Source organism: Syzygium oleosum, unplaced genomic scaffold, assembly GCF_021117445.2.
Source record: "Syzygium oleosum isolate NSW1041296 unplaced genomic scaffold, Sole_v2.1 Sole_v2.16, whole genome shotgun sequence".
Taxonomy (NCBI): Eukaryota; Viridiplantae; Streptophyta; class Magnoliopsida; order Myrtales; family Myrtaceae; genus Syzygium; species Syzygium oleosum.
The window spans coordinates 4,913,765-4,940,016 of NW_026607500.1; the positions used below are offsets into that span (position 1 = coordinate 4,913,765).

The 26,252-nt window shown below is 39.2% G+C and overlaps 2 protein-coding genes across 2 annotated transcripts; one reads left to right on the plus strand and one right to left on the minus strand.

Moving 5' to 3' along the window:
• The first annotated feature begins 16,327 nt into the window (after positions 1-16,327).
• Positions 16,328-16,992, plus strand: LOC115671554 (uncharacterized). The gene has a single exon (XM_030593175.2). It carries the CDS (start codon positions 16,488-16,490, stop codon positions 16,689-16,691), a length of 204 nt encoding a protein of 67 aa, XP_030449035.1. The 5' UTR covers positions 16,328-16,487; the 3' UTR covers positions 16,692-16,992.
• A 7,102-nt stretch (positions 16,993-24,094) lies between these two features.
• LOC115667042 (KID-containing protein 1-like) lies at positions 24,095-25,675 on the minus strand. The gene is made up of 2 exons (XM_030588672.2): positions 24,889-25,675; positions 24,095-24,693 (listed from the first exon to the last, which is right to left on the minus strand). Exons 1-2 carry the CDS (start codon positions 25,218-25,220, stop codon positions 24,222-24,224), a joined length of 804 nt encoding a protein of 267 aa, XP_030444532.2. The 5' UTR covers positions 25,221-25,675; the 3' UTR covers positions 24,095-24,221.
• Positions 25,676-26,252: the final 577 nt, after the last annotated feature.

Genomic DNA, 26,252 nt, shown 5'->3' on the forward strand with positions numbered 1-26,252 from the left:
CAGTTTATTGGGAATGTTCAGTTCAGTCTAGGTTGGATGATTCATAACATTCATAGACGCAATTTTGCATAGAGGCGGAATATGTGGCTTCTCAAGATGGTTCAAATGTGTAGTGCATGCTGGTTACCTAAAAAGGTTGATGAATCATTATGACTGTGAGTCTATCTCGAGATGGTTCAAATGTGAGTTGTGAGTCACATCTTGGCTCGCTCGTGCTCGATCTAGGGCTCGGATCGACCTCCATCTTTCGACGAAGGAAACTGGAATTGCTGTTGAGGACGGCGGGAGACGAGGATGGCAAGGTCGGTAAGGAGATAGAGATGGACTCTAGAGAAGGTGATCTGCAGAGCGATGGAGACGGAGGCATGAGGAAGAGAAGAGAAGAGAAGAAAGAGCAAGGAAGAACAAGAGAGAAAAGAAATAAAAGAAGAAAGAAAGAGTAAAAAAATTGCTTAGACAAAAATAACCCTAGCTGCAAATAGGGTTTGGCTGGTTTCTAGGTTGAGGTTCTTATTTGAGACTAAGTTAATCACTTCATGCCCTTATTTAAGACCAAGTTAGTCACTTCATACCCTTTTTTTAGATAAGGTCCACTTCAAGCCCTTTTTTAAGAAAATGATTTCACTTCAGGTCCTTATTTGAAATTTTCTCAAGAATAAATAATTGAGTCACAAATGATGTACATTTTTTAATTACTATACATAATTAGAACTCCAAGTACCAAAGATACACCACTACTTATGCCACACACTCTAATCCATTCCTTAAAAAGATCTTTGGTAGCGCTAATCTAAATACCCCTGAACTCCGAACTCAACCAATATGGAAAGATATTTTGAAGTGAGCCTAACCTCAGTAAATGAGATCTACTCACCACTCGACTCGAGAGTGCAACAACATAATAATAACGAACGAGTAATATCACATATCATTTCAAGGAATCACTATAATTCAAACAATATCAATCACTCGTTTGGCAAGAGTACAATATATACTAAACTCATTCATCTAAAATTTACATGCTCATAATAAAATGATTCGATCACTTAGGGAATACTATATGTATTCTACATGATTCAAGTGTTTGTAACACAATCTCAATATAACATATCAAGCATTTCATTTTTTGTGAGCATGTCTCATAACATAGATTCACAAACATGTCAAGGTTCCCCGTATTCTACCAACATATTCGTAAAAGCCATTACAAGCACTGCCAACCATGTCAAAGCTCCCAACACTAGTCCACTATAGTAATTAGGAGATCAACCTACTATATACAACAAATATTCACCCACACTTTCCAAACTTATTTCTTAAATTTCTTCAAGATGTAAAACATGTGTTATCAATGACTATTATCACACTAACTTTTGGCATCTTCACTGTTCACAGAATAATTTATATGCTGTAAAAAAAATGTTTTTGCCCTTGTATTACAAAAAGTTACTATTTTACCCCTGTACATGCATAGTTTGATCTCTCTGATGATTTTGCTCATCAAAATCATTCAAAATCCTCTTGAAATCATTCGACCATGTTTTTATTCATGAAATATAGTCATGATCCATAAAATTACTCACAACATCTCCTCATGGCATCATGAATATAATGGACTTTTCACAAAATATAAATAACAATAGGGTTAATACCACGAAAAACCTAAAACTAGTACACTTGTGATAAATTTACCCCAAATTAATTTTTTATCACAAAAAACCTAAAACTGGTACACATGTGACAAATTTACCCATTATTAGTTTTAGTTAAATTTTACCGTTAAATGGCTGAGTTGAATGACACGTGGAAGTCAATGGGTATACTAGTTTAGGGTTTTACCTCTCTTTTTGTTACATGTTTACCAATTTGTGATTTTCCGAGATATCAATAATATTCAACGGAAGGTAAATTTGCTACAAGTGTAATGGTTTAGAGTTTTTGGTGGTCAAAAAATTAGTTCGGGATAAATTTATCATAGGTGTACCAGTTTGGGATTTTCCACGGCATTAATCCATAACAATATCACGATAAAAGCACAAGTAGATAATATTATTCTCATCTTATATCAACATGGCATCACCCATGATACAAAATCATACATAGTCTTGCATTTTATTAGCTCAACATGAAATCATTAATTCCTTTAACAACATAGATCTATAATATTATCCATACTTTAAGCTCAAATCAAATAAGGATTAAGAGTAATAAGTGGATCAATCCAATTAAGCCCATAGAGATTCACATACCATGAGCAAAATACTTGAATATTCCAAGGCCTTAATCACTTGAAAACAAAACAAACAAGAATAAAATTTATGAACTATCTAAAATTATATTTTTCAATCAAAAATTAATAATAAAAGGAAAATGAAGTCCATCATGAATTTTACCTTGAAAGATGCTTTAGAGCTTGAAGGAACTTTGCTTGTTGTTTTGGAAAGGGAAAGGGAAATTGCACGTCAAGATAAGAAGATGAAGTTGCACCTCCAAGAAGGAGAAGGGAAAATATATTTGTCTTCCTCCTTTGCTTATTTAAATAATAATTTTAACTCATGTTAATTGACTAGGGTTATAATTATGATATAAAGTAACTATAGTTGCAAATAATAGATATAAAGTAACTAGTGTTAAAATATTATTTCATCCATAATGTCATGCATGATGTAATCTTATGATTAAAGCATATGGTTGGAAATTGAGGAGATGTGACAGCATAAATGAGTGGTAAGTGGCTATGAGAGAGGGAGAGAAAGAGAGTAGAGTTCGGCCAAGGCATGTGCACGAATGAGAAACTTGATTTAAGTTGAAATCATTTAAACATTAATAGGTTAGAGTTGAAAAAAAATGATGTCGTGCATGATGTAATCACATAGTTCAAATATATGATTGAAAATGAAGGATATGTGACACTATAAATGAGTGATAAGTGGCTAACTTTGTTGGCAAAACTTGTGGTAAAAATAGTTCTAAGAGTAGCTAATAGGTTTTGGCTTTGAAAGAGAGACCAAGAAGGTGATTGAAAGTGAATATCAATAATCATGTGGATAAAAATTAGTGCCCTAAATAGATTTAGTTGAAGTTTGTGTCTTCAAGGCACTTTGGGCATTTTTAATGTATAGTAAGCAACTGATGCCCCAAAATGCTACTCGCAATATGTGACCTTTATGAAACCTACTTATATTAATTTCCTTATACAATTTTTACATGCAGAAGCATAATAAACTAATTACGCATCATCCCACACACGATCAACCAAGTCGACTAATATACATTTGCATCTTTATGACAATTTCTAAAATTACTATATTGATACAAATATTCAAAAGAAAACACAATACATTATATAAGCTCAAAGAAGAGATCGGGCTTACTTAGCGCCTCTACATACATACTAACAAAAGCTTGCTTGTAAATAATCAAGCTATTTTTCCAAGGGTCTATGACTTCGGACATCATCACATGTCTTCCATTGTCATAATCAAGTGAACCATCAACTCCCATCATTGGGCCAACTAACTTGCCATTAACATTATCGTACCATATAATAAAATGATGAGGGATACACTCTGGTAGCCCTATATCTACCCAAATAGTAGAACGTGCTCATAGCTGCATTCAAAGTATACAGACGCTCCAAAATATAGTGGCGGATAAGGGGATAAGTACAGCGCAAGTGCCATAACTTTTGTACGGAGGACACTTAAGTACCACAACTTTTTTTTGGCTCACTTGAGTGCCATAACTTTCAAAAAAATGATCACTCAAGTGCCACTTACGAGCTGATCGTGAGGGCCCGAAACCGCGACTTTTCCAGTCGAACGGTGACCTTCCCGGTGAGGCGAGCACCACCAGCTTGAAGAGGGGGTGTCGGTGAATCATTCCATGGTCTCCGTTCGTCTCGAAATTTCCGTTTTAGCCTTCGTTGACGAAGGTAAAAATGCTTCGTAGTCACACAAATCGGCTCGATAAATGTGTGACTACGAAGCATTTTTACCTTCGTCAACGGAGGCTAAAACGGAAATTTTGAGATGAACGGAGGCCATAGAATGATTCACCGACACCCCCTCTTCAATCTGGTGGTGCTCGCCTTGCCGGGAAGGTCACCGTTTGGTTGAAAAAGCCGCGGTTTCGGGCCCTCACGACCAACCCCTCTGACAAGCTGGTCGTGAAGGCCCGAAACCGCGGCTTTTCCGATCAAACGGTGACCTTCCCGGTGAGGCAAGCACCACCAGCTTGAAGAGGGGGTGTCGGTGAATCATTCCATGGCCTCCGTTCGTCTCGAAATCTCCGTTTTAGCCTCCGTTGACAAAAGTAAAAATGCTTCGTAGTCACACAAATCGGCTTGATAAATTGTGTGACTACGAAGCATTTTTACCTTCGTCAACGGAAGCTAAAACGGAAATTTCGAGACGAACGGAGACCATGGAATGATTCATCGACACCCCCTCTTCAAGCTGGTGGTGCTCGCCTCGCCGGGAAGGTCACCGTTCGACCGGAAAAGCAGCGGTTTCGGGCCCTCACGATCAGCTCGTAAGTGGCACTTGAGTGATCATTTTTTTGAAAGTTATAGCACTCAAGTGAGCCAAAAAAAAGTTATGGTACTTAAGTGTCCTCCGTACAAAAGTTATGGCACTTGCGCTGTACTTACCCCGGCGGATAAGTGTACAGAGCTGTATAATAAAAATGTGAGTTAAAACCCAATAAATGAAATACTGAGTGTAAGGTAGGAGATCTTCTTACAACTCAACCTGGTATCAACAAAATAATGTGAATCAAGATAAATTTCATAAATATGCACATACAAAATGAATGTGGGAAAATGCATTAGTTTTTCATCATGATATGCAATGAAAATGATAGGATAATGTGGCATAAAAATTACTCACTCAAATGGAAGCATATATATAATTTCATGATTCACAACTATTTATCACATAATAGCTCACCAATATACACAAGTGAGTATCTAGTCTCTACTCATTGCTGCTAGGACCCATTTTAACTAACGAGGCATCATCACCACTAACTCACGCGGACGAAATCATTAATACCTCTTTGCCACAGCACTCGGCCCATTCATCATTGGTATCCTCTATATCACCAAAGATAAATACACCACTGTATAACGTCATAACGATAGCTATTCCATAATATCACATCACAAGCTACACAAGGCTATTATAGATTGTATGAATTATAGGATTTCGTGTCCTCTCAACCTTGTAGAGACCCATCTTAGATGGTAGAATATCTGTTTTTTCCCAGAGTTTTATACACACAGTTCGCTCTCTGGCAAATAAACCGTAGCAAAGGTCTTCATTACATTGCATCATTTATGCAAAATTCATTATAACACAATAAATGCCACGTATATCTTCTATTTCTACAATTGTAAATAATAAGGTGAATGTGTTAATCTCTTGGTATTTCTCGTATAAATTGTGACAATCAATTAGTTACGTACATTTCAACATATAAACATTAATCCTCATTTCATCATGCCATCATAGATTAATAGAGAATTTTCACAAATTCATTTTTTCTTGGGATGCTTTTAGCTTTAGACAATAATGCTTCCATAATTTAAGTAACTAGTATAATTTTCATTTTTTAATAGCACCCTTAATTAAACTCTCATTTACCACTAAAATTAAAGATAATTTCGTATAATTAGAGAATTTTAGAATTACATTATTTCCCCAATAAAATTTCTTGTGTTATAATTTTTACCCCTAACTTTTGATTTTCATCTAATCAAGCCATATTAATTAAATTAAATACCAAAAGCTATCCTTTTGTTATCTAAGACATATGATTATTTTATTTACACTATAGACAAGCCGAAGATTTTAAGAAGTACCAAAACAACCCACTTTTAATTTAATCATTTAATTAAGTCCATTTTTATCTTTTAAGATAATTGTTTAACGGTCCCCAAAATTTTTATATTTTACAACTTAGTTTGTTAGTTTGTTGGAATTACATATTTTTCCCTAAAGCTTCAAAACTAATTATTTTGAACCGGTTTGATTTTCTTTAATTAATCTTACTTAATAACTCACTAATTAAAGTTGGTGCTTTTTATTGAGACAAACAAAAGTCCGGGCCATAATTGCCACTCCAAGTAAAGTTGATGTTTTTTTTTTGAATTATCCCAAAATAGATTGAGATATCAGGTAATTTTAGGTAAATATTTTCAATTGCGGTAAATAAATAGGGAAATTGAAGTTAAAGGCGATAAATCGAATAAATATTTTGAACCAACTAAAATAATTACAAACATAATAAATAGAAAGAAAATTTAGGATATCACACTTCAACTTCCAAATTTTGTTACAATATAGACCACGAGGCCCACTTTGACCATAGCCAAATCTTGGAAGCCAGTCAAAATAAAGGGGACATTAAAATTTTGCTGATGATGTTGACACATAAATTTTAGTGACACGTTAAGTCATTTATTGCATAGAAATTTAGGAATCGACCCCGACCCTTAAACAAAAATATTATTCATTGGGATGTTAGAAGCACTCGCATTAAAGTAACAAGCCCATATAAATTCCATTTTAATTGGACTACTGGACTTAAGTAATTGAGGTTCTGAGCTTAATTAAATTATTTGGACTAAACCCGTGTAAATTGAAAATTTAGCCAAGCCCATTACTAGTCAAGTGGCCGAAAATATCACGAGTGAACTAAATCTGTTAAATTAATTTTTCATTGATCGAAATTGGGAAAGATAGAATTCTATGTTGTCAAATTCTAGATCTCAAGGGGCACATATTTAATCTTTGAGGGAAGCAATCTGGACATATAAGCTGAAACAAAAAAAAAAGAACAAAAGAAAAAAAATATAGTCTGGCTTTAAGCGTGTGAAAGAGAATAAAGTAGGAAATGGGCTAAGAAAAAAAAGACAAAGGAAAAGAAAAGGATAAGAAGACGCGGGCAAAAGTGAAGAATATCATGGGTAGCAAAGAAAAACACAAAAAAGATAAGGAAATGGGCATAAAGAAAACAGAGCTGGAGTGAAGAAATGAAAGACGGGGCATGGAAGGGCTCAAACTTGAAAGAAAATAAAAGATTTGTTATTTCTTCGAAGGAAAGTGAATTTCTCTATAAATAGAAAACTCACAATAAAAGAACGGGGCTCATAAAGAGACATTTTTTATGCCCATCTATCTTACCCTCTCTTGGCACTTCAGACTTCTCACAATCCATCACAAATGCACTAAAACAAAAAAAAATTCTCAGCCTTGGATAAGTGACAAACCTTGAAGGAAGAGATCAACTGGATGTCTCTCAATCCAACAACGTCTCTGATTAGTTCAAATGTCATCAATGATGTCATCTTAAGAATTAGATTCAAACACTATGTGAGAATTAAGGTAGGTGTTCAAATTAAAGAGTGACAAATGACATGATTTAGACAAAAAAAGATTGAGATATTAGGTAAATTTAGGTAGATATTTTTAATTGCAGTAAATAAACAAGAAAATTGATGTCCATTTTAGACGCAATAAAGTAGAAAACTAATTTAAACCAACTTAATTACAAACATAATAAATAGAAAGATAATTTAGGATGTCACACTTTAGCTTCCAAAATTTGTTACAATATAGGCCACAAGGCTCACTTTAGCCACGGCCCAGCCCGCGGCCAAAACTTGGAAGCCAATAAAACAAAAAGGGACCTAAAATTTTGTTAATGGTGTCGACACCTAAATTTTGACAACACATTAAGTCACTTACTGCATAAAAATTTAGGGATCAATCCCGACTCCTAAACAAAAATATTATTAATTTGCATATTAGGAGCACTCACATTAATAGTAACAAGCCCATATAAATTCAATTTTAATTGGACTAAGGGACTTAAGCAAGAGAGGTTCTGAGCTTAATGAAATTATTTGGACTAAGCCCACGTAAATTAAAATTTTAGCCAAGCCCATTATTAGTAAAGTGGCCGAAAATATCATGAGTGAGCTGAATCTGGAAAATTAATTTTTCATTGATCGAAATTGGGAAAGATATAATTCTATATTGTCAAAGTCTCGATCTCAAGAGGACACATATTTAATCTTTTAGAGGAGTAATTCGAACGAACAAGCTTAAACAAAAAAAGGACAAAAGAAAAAAAGTATAGTCTGGCCTTGAGCGTGTGAAAAGAAAGAAAGTAGGAATGGGCCAAGATATAAAGACAAAGGAAAAGAAAAGGATAAGAAGACGTGGGCAAAAGTGAAGGGCATCATGAATAGCATAGAAAAACACAAAGAAGATAAGGAAATGGACATAAGGGAAACAGAGTTGGAGTGAAGCAATGAAAGACAGGACATAGGAGGGCTCAAATTTGAAAGAAAAGAAAAATTTGTTGTTATTTCTTCAAAGGAAAGTGGACTTCTCTATAAATAAAGAACTCACAAGAATAGAGCGGACCTCATAGAGGGACAACTTTCATGCCCATCTACCTCACCCTCTCTTGGCACTTCAGGCTCCTCAGTATCCATCATACATGCACTAAACTAACTTCTCTTTCAGCCTTGGATAAGTGACAAATCTTGAAGAAAAATTGCAGTTGGGCGGCCCTTAATCCAGCATCCATATTCACGATCTTGGTGATTTCTTGGTGAGGTATCCATCAAATTTTACTTCCCTGCCACCATCATCAATTTACATTCGGAGAGTCAAGGTACTTCCTTTTTGGTTTAAAAACTTCACATTCTCTCTTCTAGAAAGCCATATGCAAGATTTTTTCAGCCAATTACTGCTAGTTCTCATATTTACATTGATGATATTCTCTTGTTCAGTTCAGTGCTGATGAGGAATCTCACCGTAAATTACTAGCCCAATTTGATGATATCCTCTTGTTCAGTCCTAATGAGGAATCTCATTGTAAATTACTAGGTCAGTTTGCTGATTTTGTCAAGTAGTATGGCATAATGCTTTCACAAAGAAAGATGGTAATAGCTCAAAAAGAAATTGAGTTCTTTGGAATGCATCTTAAGGATGGTTCTTACTATCTAGGGAGCACATTGTAAAAGAGTTGCTAAATTTTCCTGATGAGAATTTTTCTCCCAAACAAGTATAACAGTCCTTGTTAATTACTTAAGGGACTTTGTGCCAAAGGTTTCATGGCTCATGCATCCATTGCAAAAGATGCTCAAGAAAAATCCTCCTCCTTGGGGAAAATCTTAAACTAGTGCAGTCAAAGCTGTCAAAGAAAAACTTCAATTTTTTCTACCATTGCAAATCCCTTCCCATGGCCAAAGGATCCTCTAGACAGATGCTAGTGACAATTATTGGGCAACTATTCTTTTAAAAGAAGTTGTAGGCAAGAGACATATTTGTGGATTTTAAAGTAGAAGGTTCATAGATGTTGAAATGTATTATCACTCCACTTTTAAGGAAATTTAACCGTTAAGTATGAAATCAAGAAATTTGAATTTCATCTTATTAGTTATCATTTTCTTATTGAATTGGATAAGTCATTGTTCAATTAGATGATGAAGTTCAAGAAGCAATTGCCTCATTTACAACTTCTCCGATAGGTAGAATGGTTTTCAAAATACTCTTTTGAGTCTAAACATATTAAAGAAGATAAGAATATATTTGAAAATCTCCTTTCTAGGCCCAAAGAAGATTCTTCTTCATTATTCATGTATGTTTCTAGAAGTCCGACCGGTGGATTTCGAATACAAGACATGAAACCTAGATTCTCTAGTAGAATGTATCCTCCTGAAGTTCCAGATTTGATCAAATCCAACACTCCTTTTGATAATCTCACAAACCTCATGTGGGAATATCAATACAAGATCTTCAGAAAGTATGGTGGGCTGAATCTTCAACCAAATGGCATGCATCCGAATTATCCATTCATTTGACCCTTTGTCTTTCTCCCCAAAAGACAAATTTTCGAAGGACTCAAATGGTTTTATTTGTATGCATTTAATTGCCATACTTTTGTGATTCAATTTCCAACAATAAAAATACCAGGAATTATCAGTCAAGTAATTCGAGAAATCGATGATGGTGGAAAATACCACCAGTTTGCGGAAATGGTTTGTTGGTTTAAACCCTTAGGAGCATAGAAAGTCTTTTTCATTGAATAACTAAGAGTATGCAAGCCAGATCCAGAGCTGCACACGATCATTTTCTTTTAAAGGATATGGATATTTGTTAAGCCTGACAGCAATGTTTCCAGATACCTGGCACATGTAGGACTCGTGACCTATAAAGCTCAAGTAGTCCCTGCCAAGCTTTATAAGATGCTGTCATGTTGTATCGGAGTAAATCTGCGAGAATACAAGGAAATCTAGTTAATATTCTATGAGAATAATCGCACCATTCCTCCAAGAGTTTGGCCAGATGATAATACCGATGTACAATGGGATTATTCATGCTATTATCAAAAGACAAAACCCCTGATTTAGACTGCTTTAGAGGAATGCAAAAAAGATAATCCAGACCAGCCGTCAACTTCCCAGGACCCATGGGGTGGACCACTTTCTCAAGATCCCTTTGATTATAGACCATCATAAAGTCTTAGAGACTCCTCATCAATGATGAATGTCGACAACTGGCCACAGCCTGTCATGCCAGGAACACATTTATCTCTAGGTAATATTCCAAGTGATATCCCTTCAGGCTCTAATGATGTTCCATCAAACTCTTATCAATCTCCTCCTAAAAAACCGCCGCATTTGAGATCTTTCCATCTGGATTTTTGCGACCAAGGAAAGTATAGAAGAAAGAAGAAAAAGGTGGTACGCCACTTAGAAAAGAAGATGGGGATAGGATGCTCATCCCCTTCATCATCAAACGATGAATAGAAAGTGTATTAATAGTGTCTCACAATGGTGTTTGGGATGAGTCACGTGTCAAAAATATCAAAATGTCACCTTGATGAGTCACATGGTCATAAATGTCACATTGATGAGTCACATGAGTCATGTGTCATTAGTGAGTCATATGTAACTTGGCATTCTCTTATGCCTATAAAAGGCATAGCTTGTAATATGTTGAGATAGACTAGCCTCCAGCAATAAAATTGTGTGTACGTGTGCTTAAACCATGCAAAGCTAATTCTTTCTTCTTCTCTTCAAATTTCTATCTAGTATTAGAGATCTTAGATTGGTAAAATAACACCTTATTTTGATAGTATGCTCTACACTTGCCATGACGAGGATCTTATGCATCAAAAACTAAGGCCAGAAGGTCTTATGTTCGGAATAAGAATTTAGACGGATGCTAAAAATTGGTCCTGACAAGGTACGGCCTAAGAGAGGCATCGCGAGAGGACTGAATATCTGCATTTGCTAAGTTCTTGTTATGAGCACTAATATCCTCCACCTTCATCGACAATCATTCGTGTTCGCCAAATGTCTACAACCATAAGTCTCGCCAGCAATTCCAGTTAAACCTAGGCGAATCTCTTGCGCAAATCTAGGCACCTCTATCACCGTAAATCTCTTGGCCACGCTTTATAGCCCATGCCGTGCCCAAAGTCTCATTGCCGACTCAGCTTTGGTTTGAGACATGCCCAATCCTCAGTCCAGTAGGATTCCTAACAAGCTAATCAGGCAACCACCAACAAGCTTCACCACGTTCTCAGCTTTAGTGATCTCCCGCACCAATCGTCGTTGTACCTCATTGCAAACCATTGTCGATAGCTACTCCCAAGGGGTGTCAATGGGTCAGGTCGGGCCGGGTTTCTATTATACCTGACCCAACCTGAAGCGTATGGGTCACATGCTATCTCTGACCCGACCCAAAGCATATGGAGCGAAAATTCGGGTCGGGGTGGTCCAGGTCGGGCTTTCGGGTTTTTTGTTTTTTTACCTATAAACCAGTACAAACTACAAAAGTGAGTATGAACCCGAATAGCCACAGAATCACTTCGAATTTCCCCATTTTCATTCTTATTATATTGCATTTCCCCAAAGTCAAAGACTTGCAATGAGAAAAAAAAAATTAAATGGCATGCACAAGAAAGCACACTAGATAGCTAAACAACTATATCTGCTGCAGCTACGTGAAGCAAACTTGGTCATTATATCTGGAAAGAGACTCTCAGTTCCACATGCTCTCTTGCCACATTCATCACACAAAAGTGTCCAAAAAGTGCTCAAATTTCAATAGACCACACTCAAAGATAACTCAAAATCATTTTGTTGTAGAAGCAGCAGATGCATTTGCTTTGCTTGAGGAACCACCTTTAGGAACTACGGGAATTCTTGGGGCAGGTGCAGATTCTAATATGGCAAATCTATTGCGACAAGTATCCCATGCCAGAAGTCTTGCAATGCCGGAGTCAACGCTAGACCAATCACCAACTTTATGGATAGAAAAATAAGGAAAATCTGGCCACACAATTGCAAGATACCTGCACCCAAATCCAACAGGAAGCAAGCAGCTACAGTCACTCAAGTACCCAGAAGAAACAATCACATGCAAGAATATTAAGTAATCTACAGTTAAAAAGTCCATGTTAATGAAAATTAACAATATACATGCATGAATTTGTTTGTAATTAGAGTTGCACTGTACATATTGAACAATATATTCATTCACTTCGTGTGTAGTCGCCTGAAAAAGAAAATACAAAATAGGTTGCATGTCGCAATGCATCTATAACATAGGAAAATTAAAATTTGACATAACTTACCAGAAGTACCCCAAATAATTCATCACTTTCTCCACTATTCTTCTCCCTCTCTAAACAACCATCCTTAATCACCACATAAATACATAAACCACTTTAAAGCCCTCATAGATTTTCCTTTCTAAGAACTTAGTAGCAATTTGCACATTATGACAAAGAAACAGTAAACAGGAAACACTAGCATTTTGCACATTTCAACGTTTTCTGTAAAACTCTCCTTCCAACTTCAGGAGAAGAGGTGACAGAACATAACAATGAGCTAGGCTTCCCATAACTACAGAGTATGAGTCTAGACCGATGTTCTTAATTTTCACAGGGAAAATCATTACCCTTCAAACATTTGATTTACGCATCAGGCAAGTTAAATGGATGTTTATAACAGATATTCAAATTAAGTGCATCTACTCCAAGAAATTATTGCGAAAAGATTCTGAATCGGTCCTTGTACAAGGAATACTACACCCGAACCAGAGGAGACCCGACCCGAAGAAGCCCTAAATTTTCGGACCGGGCCGGTTCGAGTCGGTCCGGGCTTTTTTGACAGCCCTAACTCCCATGTTGCCCCTGTTTGGCCCTGCCTCCGGCCGAGAAGGCTTGAAGAGTCCAAGTCTGGTTTGAATCGCCCTCGTTGTAATGAATACACGGGGATTGATGGTGAAGTGAATATACTCACATCTACTGTGTTGATCCTCTTATGGTTTTCTGGGTGTTCTCGGTGCTAGGGAGAAGATAGCGAAGTTCATTTTTAAGCCATAGGAAAACGATGAAGTGAGATAATTTGGCTAAAGATATAACAAGGCTTTTCCTCGGTCCGTGTTTAAAGGTCGAGTCTTCGGTGCACAACGGGTCTCGTGAATATGAATTTCGTGTTTTCTTTTGGGTTTTTCACAATCGAGAGTTTTGTCAACATTTTGACTTTTCCAGCAACTGAAATTTAGTCGTTCAATTCAGTTTTGTCGTGTTTATTTTTTTCTGCTAATTTCACGTCTAGGATTGTAATTTCTTCGTCATTGTCAATTCCAAGCACTTCGTTTTGCTTTTTAGAGCCGGCACGCTTGAGAAAACCTTTGAAAAATCAAGTTTTTATCTGCTTTTGAAACTTGGACACGTTGTTTTCGAGTTAGGACCTTTATCATGGGCGGCCAGGTTTCTTGTCGAAATGGATGAATCGATATGAATAAAATAGTTACAAAAGGGGAAAAAACGCAAAATTGCCAAACTAGGTTCGAGGTTATTACTAATCAATGCATTATTATTCTATCAATTGATTTGGTAAAGAATTTATCTTTGTAGGTGTGGAATATTTGCATGCGGAAGGCATTATTAATTTGTCGATGATAAAAACGGATAAGAAAAAGGTCAACTGGGATTTATCTTGGGCATGAAATAGTCAAATCTCGACCCTTTTAAAATGACACGATTCACAGCGTAGTCTCGTGAGGGTCAAGCAAGCCCTACCTCAGACCATTAAACGAGATTAGACCTGTCAAAATAGGTCATAAACTCATTTCTTAAGTCACATTTGATAAGTTAAGTGTGTTATTATATGGATCAGTTATATCGAGTAAATAGGTTTAATATAGATATCAAATGAATTGTCAAATGGGTTTACAATTTGCATAGACCTAACCTACCTCTATGGCTTTCTTTTCACCATCTTTTGCCATCACTTACTCCGTACTTTCGCCTTAGTTTAGATATGAGCATAAAAGTGTTTTAGCAATAGGATTAATACCACAAAAAACTCCAAACTATGCCACTTATGACACATTTATCTCGAACTTTTTTTGTAACGCCAAAAATCCTCAAATTATGCCAATTGTGATACATTTATCCTAAACTTTTTTTGTGACATCAAAAACCTCAAACTATACACTTTATGACATATCTACCCTCCGTTACAATTCAGTCCAAAATCACTATTCATCGTCTTCTCCAAGAGAAAAATTGCACTGTTCATCATCTTCGAAGTTACTATTCATCGCCTTCTTGCTCGGCCGAAGCTCGTCCGTTGATGCCCATTGCCTGGACCTCCGGGAGCTTTGTCGTAATTGACGACCATGGCAGCCGCTCAAGCTCGAAGCTTGGCCATGGCTGCTCCGCTCTTGCTCGAAGCTTGGCCATGGCAGCCGCTCGAGCTCAAAGAGCTGAGGCTGCTGGCATAGATCTGAAGTTCCGTTCTTCTTCTCCTCGTTTCTTTCTATTTTTGGTACTATGTTTCGTCGCTGTATGGCTGCATATCACTGGCTTTTGGCTTGCGAGGCTAATCTCTTTGGTTGACGAGAAAATTAAGAAGAGGAAGTGAGTGAAAAAACTTTGGCAGTGATGCTACAGGCTCGTTGTTGTCTAAAGTTTCAAAGGATCTAAAAGTTTGTAGTGCTCGCAACATGTAAAGAAACTCGGCGAGTACATACGTCAATGCTTCTTTTCGTGAACTCTGTTATGTTTGGACCTCTCCTTCCTTTACGTGCTGAATGTGGGTTCATTATCACGTGGGTGGCTGAAGAAACTTGTCCTTGTCGGTGGCTCGGGTGATAGTGGAAACAGAGGGTCCCCTTCTTTTCGTTCTCAGTCCGAGCTTCGAGCACGAGCGGAGCGGCCGTGGCCAGGCTTCGAGCTCGAGCGGCTGCCATGGTTGGCAACTACGACGATGCTCCCGGAGGTCCAGGTGGCGATGGGCAACGACGGATGAGCTCCGAAAGAACTTCGGCCGAGCGAGAAGGTGATCAACAGCAACTTCGAAAACTATGAGCAGTGCAATTTTTTCCTTGGAGGAGACGATGAACAGTGCGATGAACAATAATTTTGGACGAAATTGTAACCGAAGATAGATATGTCACAAAGTGCATAATTTAGAATTTTTGATATCAAAAAAAAAAATTTGGGATAAATGCATCACAATGAGCATAGTTTGGAGGTTTTTAGTGTCAAAAAAAATTTGAGATAAATGTGTCACAAATAGCATAATTTTAAATTTTTAGTGATATTAATCTTTAACAATATAAATCGAGTTAGGTATGAATCACTGAATTTATACTTCATTAAGGCTTCGTTCGTTTGGCGGAAAATATTCTCCCGGAAAATATTTTCCGGGTTTTCCGGTGTTCGGGGGGCGAAAAACGTTTTCCGTGAGAAAATATTTTCCTTCCCCCCTCACAAAATAGCCTAAGTCTATGGAAAATGACTTTCGCTTCTTCAAAAGCGGAAATCATTTTCCGGAGTTTCTTCTTCTTCTTTTTCACTAAGGTCGCCGGCCGCCGCCGCCGGCGAAAAATATTTTCCGAAACTTTTTCATATTGATCGCCGAACACCGGAAAATTATGTTTCGGGAAAATATTTTCCAGAAAAATGACTTCCGATAAAATATTTTTCAAAAAGAGAATATTTTCTACCAAACGAACGAAGCCTAAAATGGGTCAATTTTTGGATCGGATTATTTTTCGGCCCGACGTGACCCGACTATTTGACAAGTCCAAAAACGAGACGGGCGGCACATAAGACGAAAACAATCTAAGAGGGAAGCGCGTGGGACGGACAAGACCCGGAAAGTTTCCCCCAACGCGGCGGCGGAACCTTCTACACACGCGCTCCTTTTGACGGTACATTCCATTTCCGCCTCTGTCCATTCTAGCATCATCTGGATTTTCTCCCATCCCATGTATAAATTTCAAGCCACCGCGACCCCAAGAAAGCAAGAAAACAAGAAAGTCATATTCCCCACATCAACAAGAGCCGAAAGAAAGCGAAGAACGAACCGTTCCTCGTGAAACCCCAGGAGCAGGAGCAGGAGCAGGCGCAGGAGCTGAGAAGGAAGGACCGGCCCGGAGATGTGCCTGGTGTTCGTGTGCGACGAGGACGAGCGGGTGGTGGCGCGGCAGGCGGCGCCGGGGGCGTGCCCCTACTGCGGCGGGGCGGTGCAGGCGATGGACGTGGAGAGCCAGTGGCGGTTCTGCTTCCTCCCTTTCTACTTCCGCACCAAGCGCAAGTTCTACTGCTCCGTCTGCGCCCGCCGGCTCGTCACCCAGTACTGAGCTTCGCGATCGGTTCTCCCCGTCTGGCGACCGCGTTTTTGGGTTCTAAGCATCTTCTTTCTTGTTAGTAGCTGCTGATGATCGTGTACAGAATTTCTAGGGTTTTGGTTTCTTGAAATTAGAGACGGAGTCTATGGTTATACGGATGCGATTCGTTAGGGTTTTTCGTTTTTTGAGAGTGTTGGAATTGAGAAGATGTGAACCCTAGCGAGGAAAAGCTTTCCTGTAAAACGTGTTGTACGGTGAATCGATCAGATGGGTTATTCCATGAGTAGCTTGACATGCTGCTGCATTTCGATTCTGATCTTCAGCTTTTAAATCTGTCCAATCTGGACTTTTTAACTCTTTTGAGTGCGTATTGATCGTCCGGTCTAGGAGTCTGCACGGGAATTGGACTGACGGTTGAATCAGGCTGGTTTGGTTCCGAGCGGTTCTCGATTGCAAATTTTTGGAATCATGAGTAGTGAATCTGGTTCCTAGTTCCAGATGCGGAACCGAGCCGCGTGGACACGCCAATAATGTTTTTTTAAAAAAAAATTTTGAAGAATGAGGAAAAGGAAATCGCCAAAACCCTTAATCGAATTGATCTAATCCAACAACCGAATAGGGACGATTGGTCCGGTTCGGTCCGGTCTTATTCGGTTCCCAATTCTAGGGTGGAACCAGCCCATTTCAAGAACCGATCACCCCTAGACCAGTCAATTCAATCGGGTTGACGCGGGTTTCTATTTGGATCTCGGACTCTTCTTTCTATCAGAGTCACTTGTGTCTTCTTCTTCACCTGCTCATTCCCTCCATTTATCCTTGTTCTCCTGCAAAGCTACTTAGTCCTTCGCGCTCGGGCCCAACTTAACATGAAAGCGAATTTATGAGAGCATTGGGCTTAGTTGGAGCAAGTACTGATCCGGAACCATTGGGGTCAGGCTCTCTCTCACATTTCTCTCACATTCTGTCCCAAGAAAGCAAGATGAACGGCGGACGACCCGGCTTGTTATCCGTGGATCTTTTTGCTTTTCGGGTCCTATCGGCTTTCGAATATAAGTTTATGACCCGTCCGGCTCGGCCCGACTACAGAATCGCTCGGTTTGATGCGCAGGTCAATGACTCATCTACGAAGAGGAAACCTGTTTTATATAGGCAAATCTCGGGATGTGGATTAGTGAATCCGTTCCATCGTTGCATGTGCAGAACATTGAAGAGAACTTCAAAAGAGGCGAATAGTTATTACGAGGATACGAGGAAGGTGAGGCTTTACATAGTTTTGAAGTTTCGAAAACTAAATTGGACGGATCGATTAGATTGACTAGAATGGGAAACAAATCCGAGTTTTGACCCAAAATGTTTTTATATATAGTCCATTCCTGTAAAATAGAACAAAAAAATTAATCATGCCTTACTCAACTAATCGACCTAATGCCATCACGAAATGATTCGTTTTGAAACTCTCTCCGACCATGCATTTGATTGGTGGGTTATAAGTTTTGGACACCACTTATTTGTAGATTTAACTAAAATTAGATAAGAGTAATGGCTATACAGTAAACCTACCAACCAAAGACATTAGTGGAGGGAGTTTGCGTTGGAGCAAACATGGCCCTTTATGTAATTACGAACTTTATCCGATGACATGACCTTAGTGGATCGAAGAACCGTGAGCTGAATTACTTTTGAGACAATTGGAAAGCAATTACAAAATCCTCATAAGTGATGTTGAATGGTCGTGCCTTGTGCATGCATCTGTCATCTCACACAATTTAATTATTGTCTCGGGGGCTCATACTTTAGATAGAATATTGTCGGATTTAGGTTTTATGATTGCAAACACTGTCGATGGAGAAAATTTACTATACAAGAGCGGTGAAATTACCAAAAAAAATCGTAAACCTATTATACGGACACCAATTGAGTTCTAAACCTTTCACTTTGGCTAATTTAATTCTAAACCTTTTGAGGATCTGCCAATGTAATTATTTCTACCAATTTTGGTTGGAAATCACTGACGTAGATGCTGGTCGTCCTATTTGGCATGATTATCGCTGACATTGATAATTTTTTGAATTTTGACCATCGTATGTGACCGGCCGCCGGCCATCCTCAAGGCTTGGCGATTGGCCAAGGAAGAAGGAGAAAAAAAAGAAAAAAAGGAAAGAAAAGAAAAAGGGAAAAAAATAAAAAATTATCCCCATCAGCGCTGGTTGTATCACGTAGGACGCCTGCGTCCATGTCTACGTCAATAATTTCTGGCCAAAATTAGCCAGAATGACTACATTGACGAATCGTCAAAAGGTTTTGGACTAAAATTGGCTAAATTAAAAGGTTCATAACTAAATTGGCATCTTACAATAGGTTCAGGACTTTTTTTGCAATCATCACACGGAAGAGCCATCGTCGCTAATGATATATTAGTAAAGTAATGGGTTGGTTGGAGGAGCAAATGCAAAGCTTTTCTTTCAATAGCCGGTCAGATGACCACGGGATCATCGCGAAAGCTCAACCTCTTTTCGTAACAAACTTCCCAGGTATGACTTTCGCGAAGAATAGAACTCTCAATCTCTCTTAAGCCGTCTCCACGAAAGCTTGACTGCCCGTGCCCTGCCAATTATCATTGCCTTGAACAGCCTCACCTCCCATCACACATAAGGGGAGCAGGCTCGGAAACTCTCATAGTAAGATTTGGCAGTGGATGACTACACAAATCATCGTGAAAGCTCGACCTCCTTTCGTAACAACTTCTCCCGTTTGACCTTCGCGAAGATTATGAGCTCGATCTCTCTTAACCCATCTCCACGAAAGCTTGACTGCCCGGCCAATCATCGTTGCCTCGAACGGTCTCACCTCCCATCACACGTAAGGGGAGCAGGCTCGGAAACTCTCACGGGAGTCGAGGGGAGGTTCTTATCCTAAGCATAGTTACAACCAACAACATCAGCGGTGACGAGAGCCGCCATGCCGGGAAATCTCCCTCGGAACAGCGCAGATATTCATTGGATGCTAATGACACAAGGGTCAAAGACCAAAGAGTTACTTAATCCACTCCGATCCATGAAGAATCGCTTGCCATCTTGCAGCTCAAAAGATACTTTAAGGAAGACAACAACTTCCTTAGCCCTTACGTATGTCCATGCCTTGTTGTTTATAGAGAAAGTCAAGAGAAAGAGTCTTTAATTAAGATTAAGCAAAGATGATGAGCTAGTCAATCGAAGTATAGCGAGAGTGTGACGCGTGTCCTTTCTTTCGCGAGCTTCGATGCCGACAAACTAGTCCAACCCAAACTTTTTCACATAATTGAAGTTGTATTTATGAAATTCAAACTACTCTTTCCTCATTTTCTCTATTAATTACTAAAGTTTTATGTTCGAATTGATGAATAAGTTTTAGCTTTGTCTTCTGGACATATTACAGTAATATTTTAAAATATTAGTAAATTTGCTAATTAAGTCCATGGAAGCATGGTATCTCCTTTGTTTATTCAAGTTGTATTTAGAAAGTTGGATTTTTCGTCTCGAAATAGACTCGTAATTGCTAAATTACCCTCTAAAAATGGATAATTTAGTCGTTTTCCATATGGAGTTTTGTTGCGAAATGCATTGTGGTTCTTGTAGAAAAGTCGGATGCAAAATCAAAATGGAATTGAGGCGAAAAATCCGAATGATTATTTACATTCTCCCTAATATTTATATGAGTATAATATCTATGTTATTGATTTTATGAGAGCGAATATCTTCTCATGCTTATTTTGTCATCTCAAATTACATTCCCCTTTCCATTTTTAGTTTTGTATTTGTCCTCAAAAGTGGAGTTTGTAAGTATTGTTATTTTCTTATTTAATCTTGACGTATATTATTGTTCATATTTTATGTTGAAGATGATTTTGGAAGAATTCTTTCCGTTTATATTCTAATTTCAAAATGATTTACCCGTTTTTTTTCTCACCAAATAGTTGTCTTGGTACCAGAGGCTTCAAAACCCCTGATTTTGCCATTTTTACCGGCGAATATGAACAATCGACTATCGAACACATTGTTCGATTTATAGCCTAGTGTGGGGAAACAGAGAAACCAGTTTTTAAGACTTCAACTATTTCTCTGTCTTTGTCAAAAAGTGATTTTACTTGGTATACTAACTTACCACCCCATTATGTTAGAAACCGGGCTGAGATGAAAAGACAATTTTATTATCAATTTTATAGAACGATACTTTTGGTATCGATTGCTGGTTTGAACAAACTTAATGAATATAGTAATGAGTCGGTCGATTAGTTTATTGCTCAATTCAAAAAGGTTAAAAATAGATGTCTTACTTCTTTCTTAGAAAAAGGTTTCACGAATTTGATCTTAGAGAAAGATTTGAAGGCTATGATTTTGCTAATCTATTTCGATTAGCAATGAGAATGTCTAAGTATGAGCAACTACTTAAAAACAGAGACAAAGAGCCACGTGAAGACTTTCCACAAAATGTGGCTTTAATGGAAAAATATGAGTCGGATGATGAATCTAGCCAAGATAAAATTTGGCAAAAAAAATTTTGAATATGCTGATGACAATGGGGCATACGATGACCATTGATTATCTAATTTAAAATGATCAAATGAACAACGAATTATTCAATTTTTTTTAAAAAGGGGCATATTTTGACAACCAAAAAGATCAATTTTTTTTTATTATAATCGATAAGTGACACACCTAGTCGATAATAGCATAATTTGGTGAATAACAAAAGTCGTTGATGAAAAGAACAATCGACAACTTGAAGAGTATAGACAACTTGTCAAGGAAGTTACCAACAACAAACAATAGTTATCAATGGATAAAGTCATCGACATCAACATATAATGTCAAGTACCAATATTTTCGAATATGTAACTTATTTTAAATAAGTGTTATTAGTTAGTAGAATTGTTGGGTGGTTATGTTTAGTGCTGTTATTTTATAATTTTTGTAACTTCATGTGGATAATTGTTGTTGTTGCTTCTTATAACCGCAAATAGGACAAGGAAGTTATTTGTTTTGAAAGTAGGATTAGAAAGTTATCTTTTTAACTTTAACAACCGTTTGTAACCTTTACATAACCGTACACTTTGTAAACCCCAATCACTATAACGGAACTCGATATTCTATGCAAATTTTGCTTTATCTTTACTATCCCGCAATTTATCTTTCAGCAATTTAAATGGCCAGCCGCAATTGCTTCCAATTTTCATACCCTTAAATTCCTTGTCATTTACTTTCCCATCCGAAAATCAACAAAAGGTCCTTCACAACCTTTGTCGAATTGCACATCGACCCATATATATTCGAAAAGGATTTCACCGTCGATTCAATTCTAATGGAACATCCTTTTGGATACATTCAAAAGATATTTCATCGTTTATTCAATTCCGGCGCAATGACATGCAAGTTAATTCCACGCTCTAATAATCCTCACGGTCCAAGGCCACCTACTTATATACTAGAGCACTCAAGCCTAGCTGTGGAAGACAAACGTGGGACGCATGATAAAAAAAAATTCAACATCTCATTTCGAGTGTTAGAAAGTCCAACTCAAAAGTTTAAATTATTAAGTGAAGAGAGACCACAAAAATATAAAGAGCATTTAAATCTTGTTATCCAGCGACGTGGAACAATACTTCAACACCGGGTAATCATTAAAAAGATAACTCGAGTTAAAACTCGCCAGCACATCTCACTCACGAGACATTCTTCGGCCCTTACCGAAGAAAGGCCCCACCGATCGAACCACGGGCACTCACGAGACATTCACGAGACATTCTTAGCCACACTTCCGTAGGCCATGTAAACTCCTCTCCCTCGAATAAAACGCCTCTCGATCGCACGATGTGGTTTGCTTTTCGAGGGTCAAGTCAAAAGAACACATATCAAACCTCCAAAACGCCCCCCCTCCTTCGACTTTGTCCTCTTCCCACCACCACCCAAAACAACAACCATCAAAAAGAATGGTTCAGAGGTTCTCATCGATCCCCCCCAATTTGTCCCGAATTCTACCACTCCCCCTCGATGCTTTCCCATTATATTTCCCACGAAAAGACGATGCGACCATTATCTTGTCCGAGGAAGAAAAAATCGAACGTTATGTAGTCAATTCCATTTCGCATTCTTGGAAAAAAGGGGAGGATAGAGAGAGATGTCAATCGAGGCACGACAACTTCCTAAGCCACGAAAAAGATGCCGTCTCCGCATTACCTTTAAAAAAAACACATGAAAATACACCAAATTTTTTTGTATTATAAAAAATCCCAAACTTATACCAATGGGATAAATATACTCTAAATAGAACTGAAATAAAAGATATATATGCCACACATGTATAAGTTTGGATTTTTTCATGATACAAAAAAAAAAAAGTTGGGGCATTTGTCTCATAGCGGCCAAGTTTAGAGTTTTATGTGATACAAAAAAAAAACTAACTTGAGGTATTTGTGTTACAGTGGACATAATTCGAGATATGTTAGGGTTAATACCAAGAAAAATCCAAAACTGGTGCACAAGTAACAAATTTACCCTAAACTAATTTTTTGATCACCAAAAATCCCAAACTATTACACCCGTTATAAATTTACCCTTAATTAGTTTCCGTTAAATTTTACTCGTCAAATTGTTGAGTTTGATGACACGTGGCAGTTGACGAATGTACCAATTTAAGGTTTTACCCCTATCCGTTTGTCATGGATTTATCAATTTATGATTTTTCGTGGTATAATCCAATTTAAATTTGCCACAAGTATATCGATTTGAGATTTTTTATTATCAAAAAATTAATTTTTAGTAAATTTATCACAGGTATATCAATTTGAAATTTTTTGTGGTAAAAAAATCAATTTAGATAAATTTATCACAGGTGTACTAGTTTAAAATTTTTCGTGATATTAACCCTATTTTCATTAGGTCGGCGCTTTTCCCTTTATTTTCTTTTTGTATTCGCCCTATATATTATATGGTGGATATAGTGCACCAAAGCTGAAAAGACGAGATCGACCCTGGTCAGTTCACACACCATGCACCATGCAGCCACTCGCGCCGAGGTCAAACTCGTCAAATCGCCGCAAGCACCAGCGCGACCACCACCACCACCACCCACTTGGCCTATCAAAATCCATCAGCCAGTTCCTTACACATGCACCCATTATCCGAATACGACGACTACTCCCCCCATTAATTTATCACACAACAACAATAATAATAATAATAATAAATTCCCTAATAAATAATGAAAAATAATCCACAATTCCGACAACATTAGTCATAAAATAATATAAATATCTGCAATAAAATACGCTCGATCAGTGTCTTCCAAGACACTAATCCTAATTAACTTAATTTCATTTCGTTAAATTTATTATCCTCATCCAAATCCTTCCTTGTCCAAAGTAAGACCGTGTCCCCATGTAAACTGAAGAGGATAATTTTTCATCTATTTATTTTTAATATCGATGATTAGGAACATAAAGTTAGGTTAAACGTCCCAAAAAAAAAAACACATAAAATTAAAATTAAAAAAAGAAGAAGAGAAAAATCAATTTCCTCCGCCTTGCTCCTCGTCGTCGTTGTCCTCGTCGTCGGCGGCCTCTTCCTCGTCCTCCTCGTGCAGATCTGACAGCGCGAAGCAGCTCGAGGACTTGAACACGCTGTGCTTCGTCCCACGGCGGCCCCCCGAGAACCTGCTCGCGGCGGCGGCGGCGGCGGCGGACTTGCCCCTCCCGCCGTCGGCGTCGGCGTCCCCGTCGCGGTGATCGGGCGACGCGTCGGCGTCGTCTACGTCGTCGTCGTCGTCCTCTTCGCTGAGGGGGAAGAGGGGCATGGACTTGGCGGTGGAGAGGAGGGAGAAGTTCTTGGACCAGCGGAGGATCCGGCGCTTCTTGTTGAAGGGGTGCTCCGGCTTCGCCAGATCCCTGGCGCTGCTGCTGCCCACCGCCTCCGTCAGGTTCGCCTCCGACAGGTTGTTGAACGACTTCGATTTCCCCGAGAAGTGGTTCGACAGCCCCCTCCTGCTTCCCGACCAACGCATCCGTCCCCACCAAAAACACAACCCACATCAGTCTCTCTTGTTTCCTTTCTAAACGACCCTTTTCGCCAAATCAAATGCGATCTTAACATGAAATTTCAGTTCTATATCATATAAGGTACGAGTCAAGGGAAAGAAATCGAAAGAAGATACAGAGTTGCAGAGAGAGGGAACGGACTTGATGGGAAGCGAGTCCTCGAGCGAAGCCAGAGATCCGAAAGATCCGAACCCGCCGCCTTTCCTGCAGCCTCCCTTGGCATCCTCCGACGACACCACCGCGCCGTCCTCCTCCTCCTCCTCCTCGTCGCTATCGTCCGGGGCTCCGATCGACGACGACTTCTCCGACGACGAGTCCTCCTCCGACTTCCCCGACCGGCCCGCCCCGAAGCCCGCGCCCGAATCGTCCCCGGCCTGCGCCTGCGCCGCCGCGGCCGCGGCGCGCTCCCTCACGAACGCCGACGCCGAGCTCACCTCGATCCCCAGCGAGGACCCCCCCACCAGCACCTCCATTACAGACCTCGAAACTCGTCCCTTCTCGCTTCGACACCCAAAGACCTTCCACCGAAAACCACCCCCACCCCCACCACCACCACCCAGAAGAACAGAGGCGGAGAAACAAGAGAAAAAAAAAAACAAGAAAAGGCGTCGGACGAGATCAAATCAACCTTCGCCCCTCCGTCTCCTTCTTCTCCTCTTGGGCTTCCAAATCTGGACGGGGCTGCTTGTCATCAATCGCTCTCCCTCCCTCTCCCTCCCTCCCCCTCTCTCTGCGCTAGGCACGAAAGAGAGGAAGATCTGGGCTTGCTATATCCTGCGTACTGGACAGTCTCGCGGGATAAAGATCCTAGCTATGGCTTCTCTGGGTACAGAGAGAGTACACCCTTTTCCCTTATTTGCTATTATCGGAAACACAGAGCAGAAGAAGAAAGCCTTGGGCTTCCATTACAGAAAGATAGAGAGAGAAACTGGCGTTGTTTTTTCTTTTTCTTTCCAAGTGGGGAAGAGATAAGAATGAGATGAACGCGGCTGGATAGGGCGAGCTGATATTTATTGCGGCAAATCAATAAACAAATCTCGAAGAAATCCAAACAAAAAGAAAAGGGAAAAGAAAGACAAGATCGTATCCTATCGTATGTATGCATGCGCGCGCGCGCGCGCGTAGATGCCGTCGCGCCAGAGCCCTCGAGATCAGGGCCCATACGTAGATTCGCACGGCGCCCGCCGCCGGCGAGACGGCCGCAGGATTCTTTGATTTTCTTGACGTGGCGGCGGCCCGGTGACGTGGTGGCGGCCGAGACCACACGAACAAATGTCAAGAACAGCTCGAAAAAGTCACGGGTCGCTCTCCCTCTGGGTTGCCCTAATCTTGATCCTGTTCCCTCTTATCGGATCAAGATTCGATCCGGCTGTTCCTGTTTTTCCAAGGAAGGCGGTGCGGTCGGGGCTTCGGTCGTTCGTCCTGTCCCCTCCCCTCCCCCCATCCTTAACTACTCGTGACTACTGTAACTCGAAATCTTGCTTGCGCCATTCGACCTTTTGGTG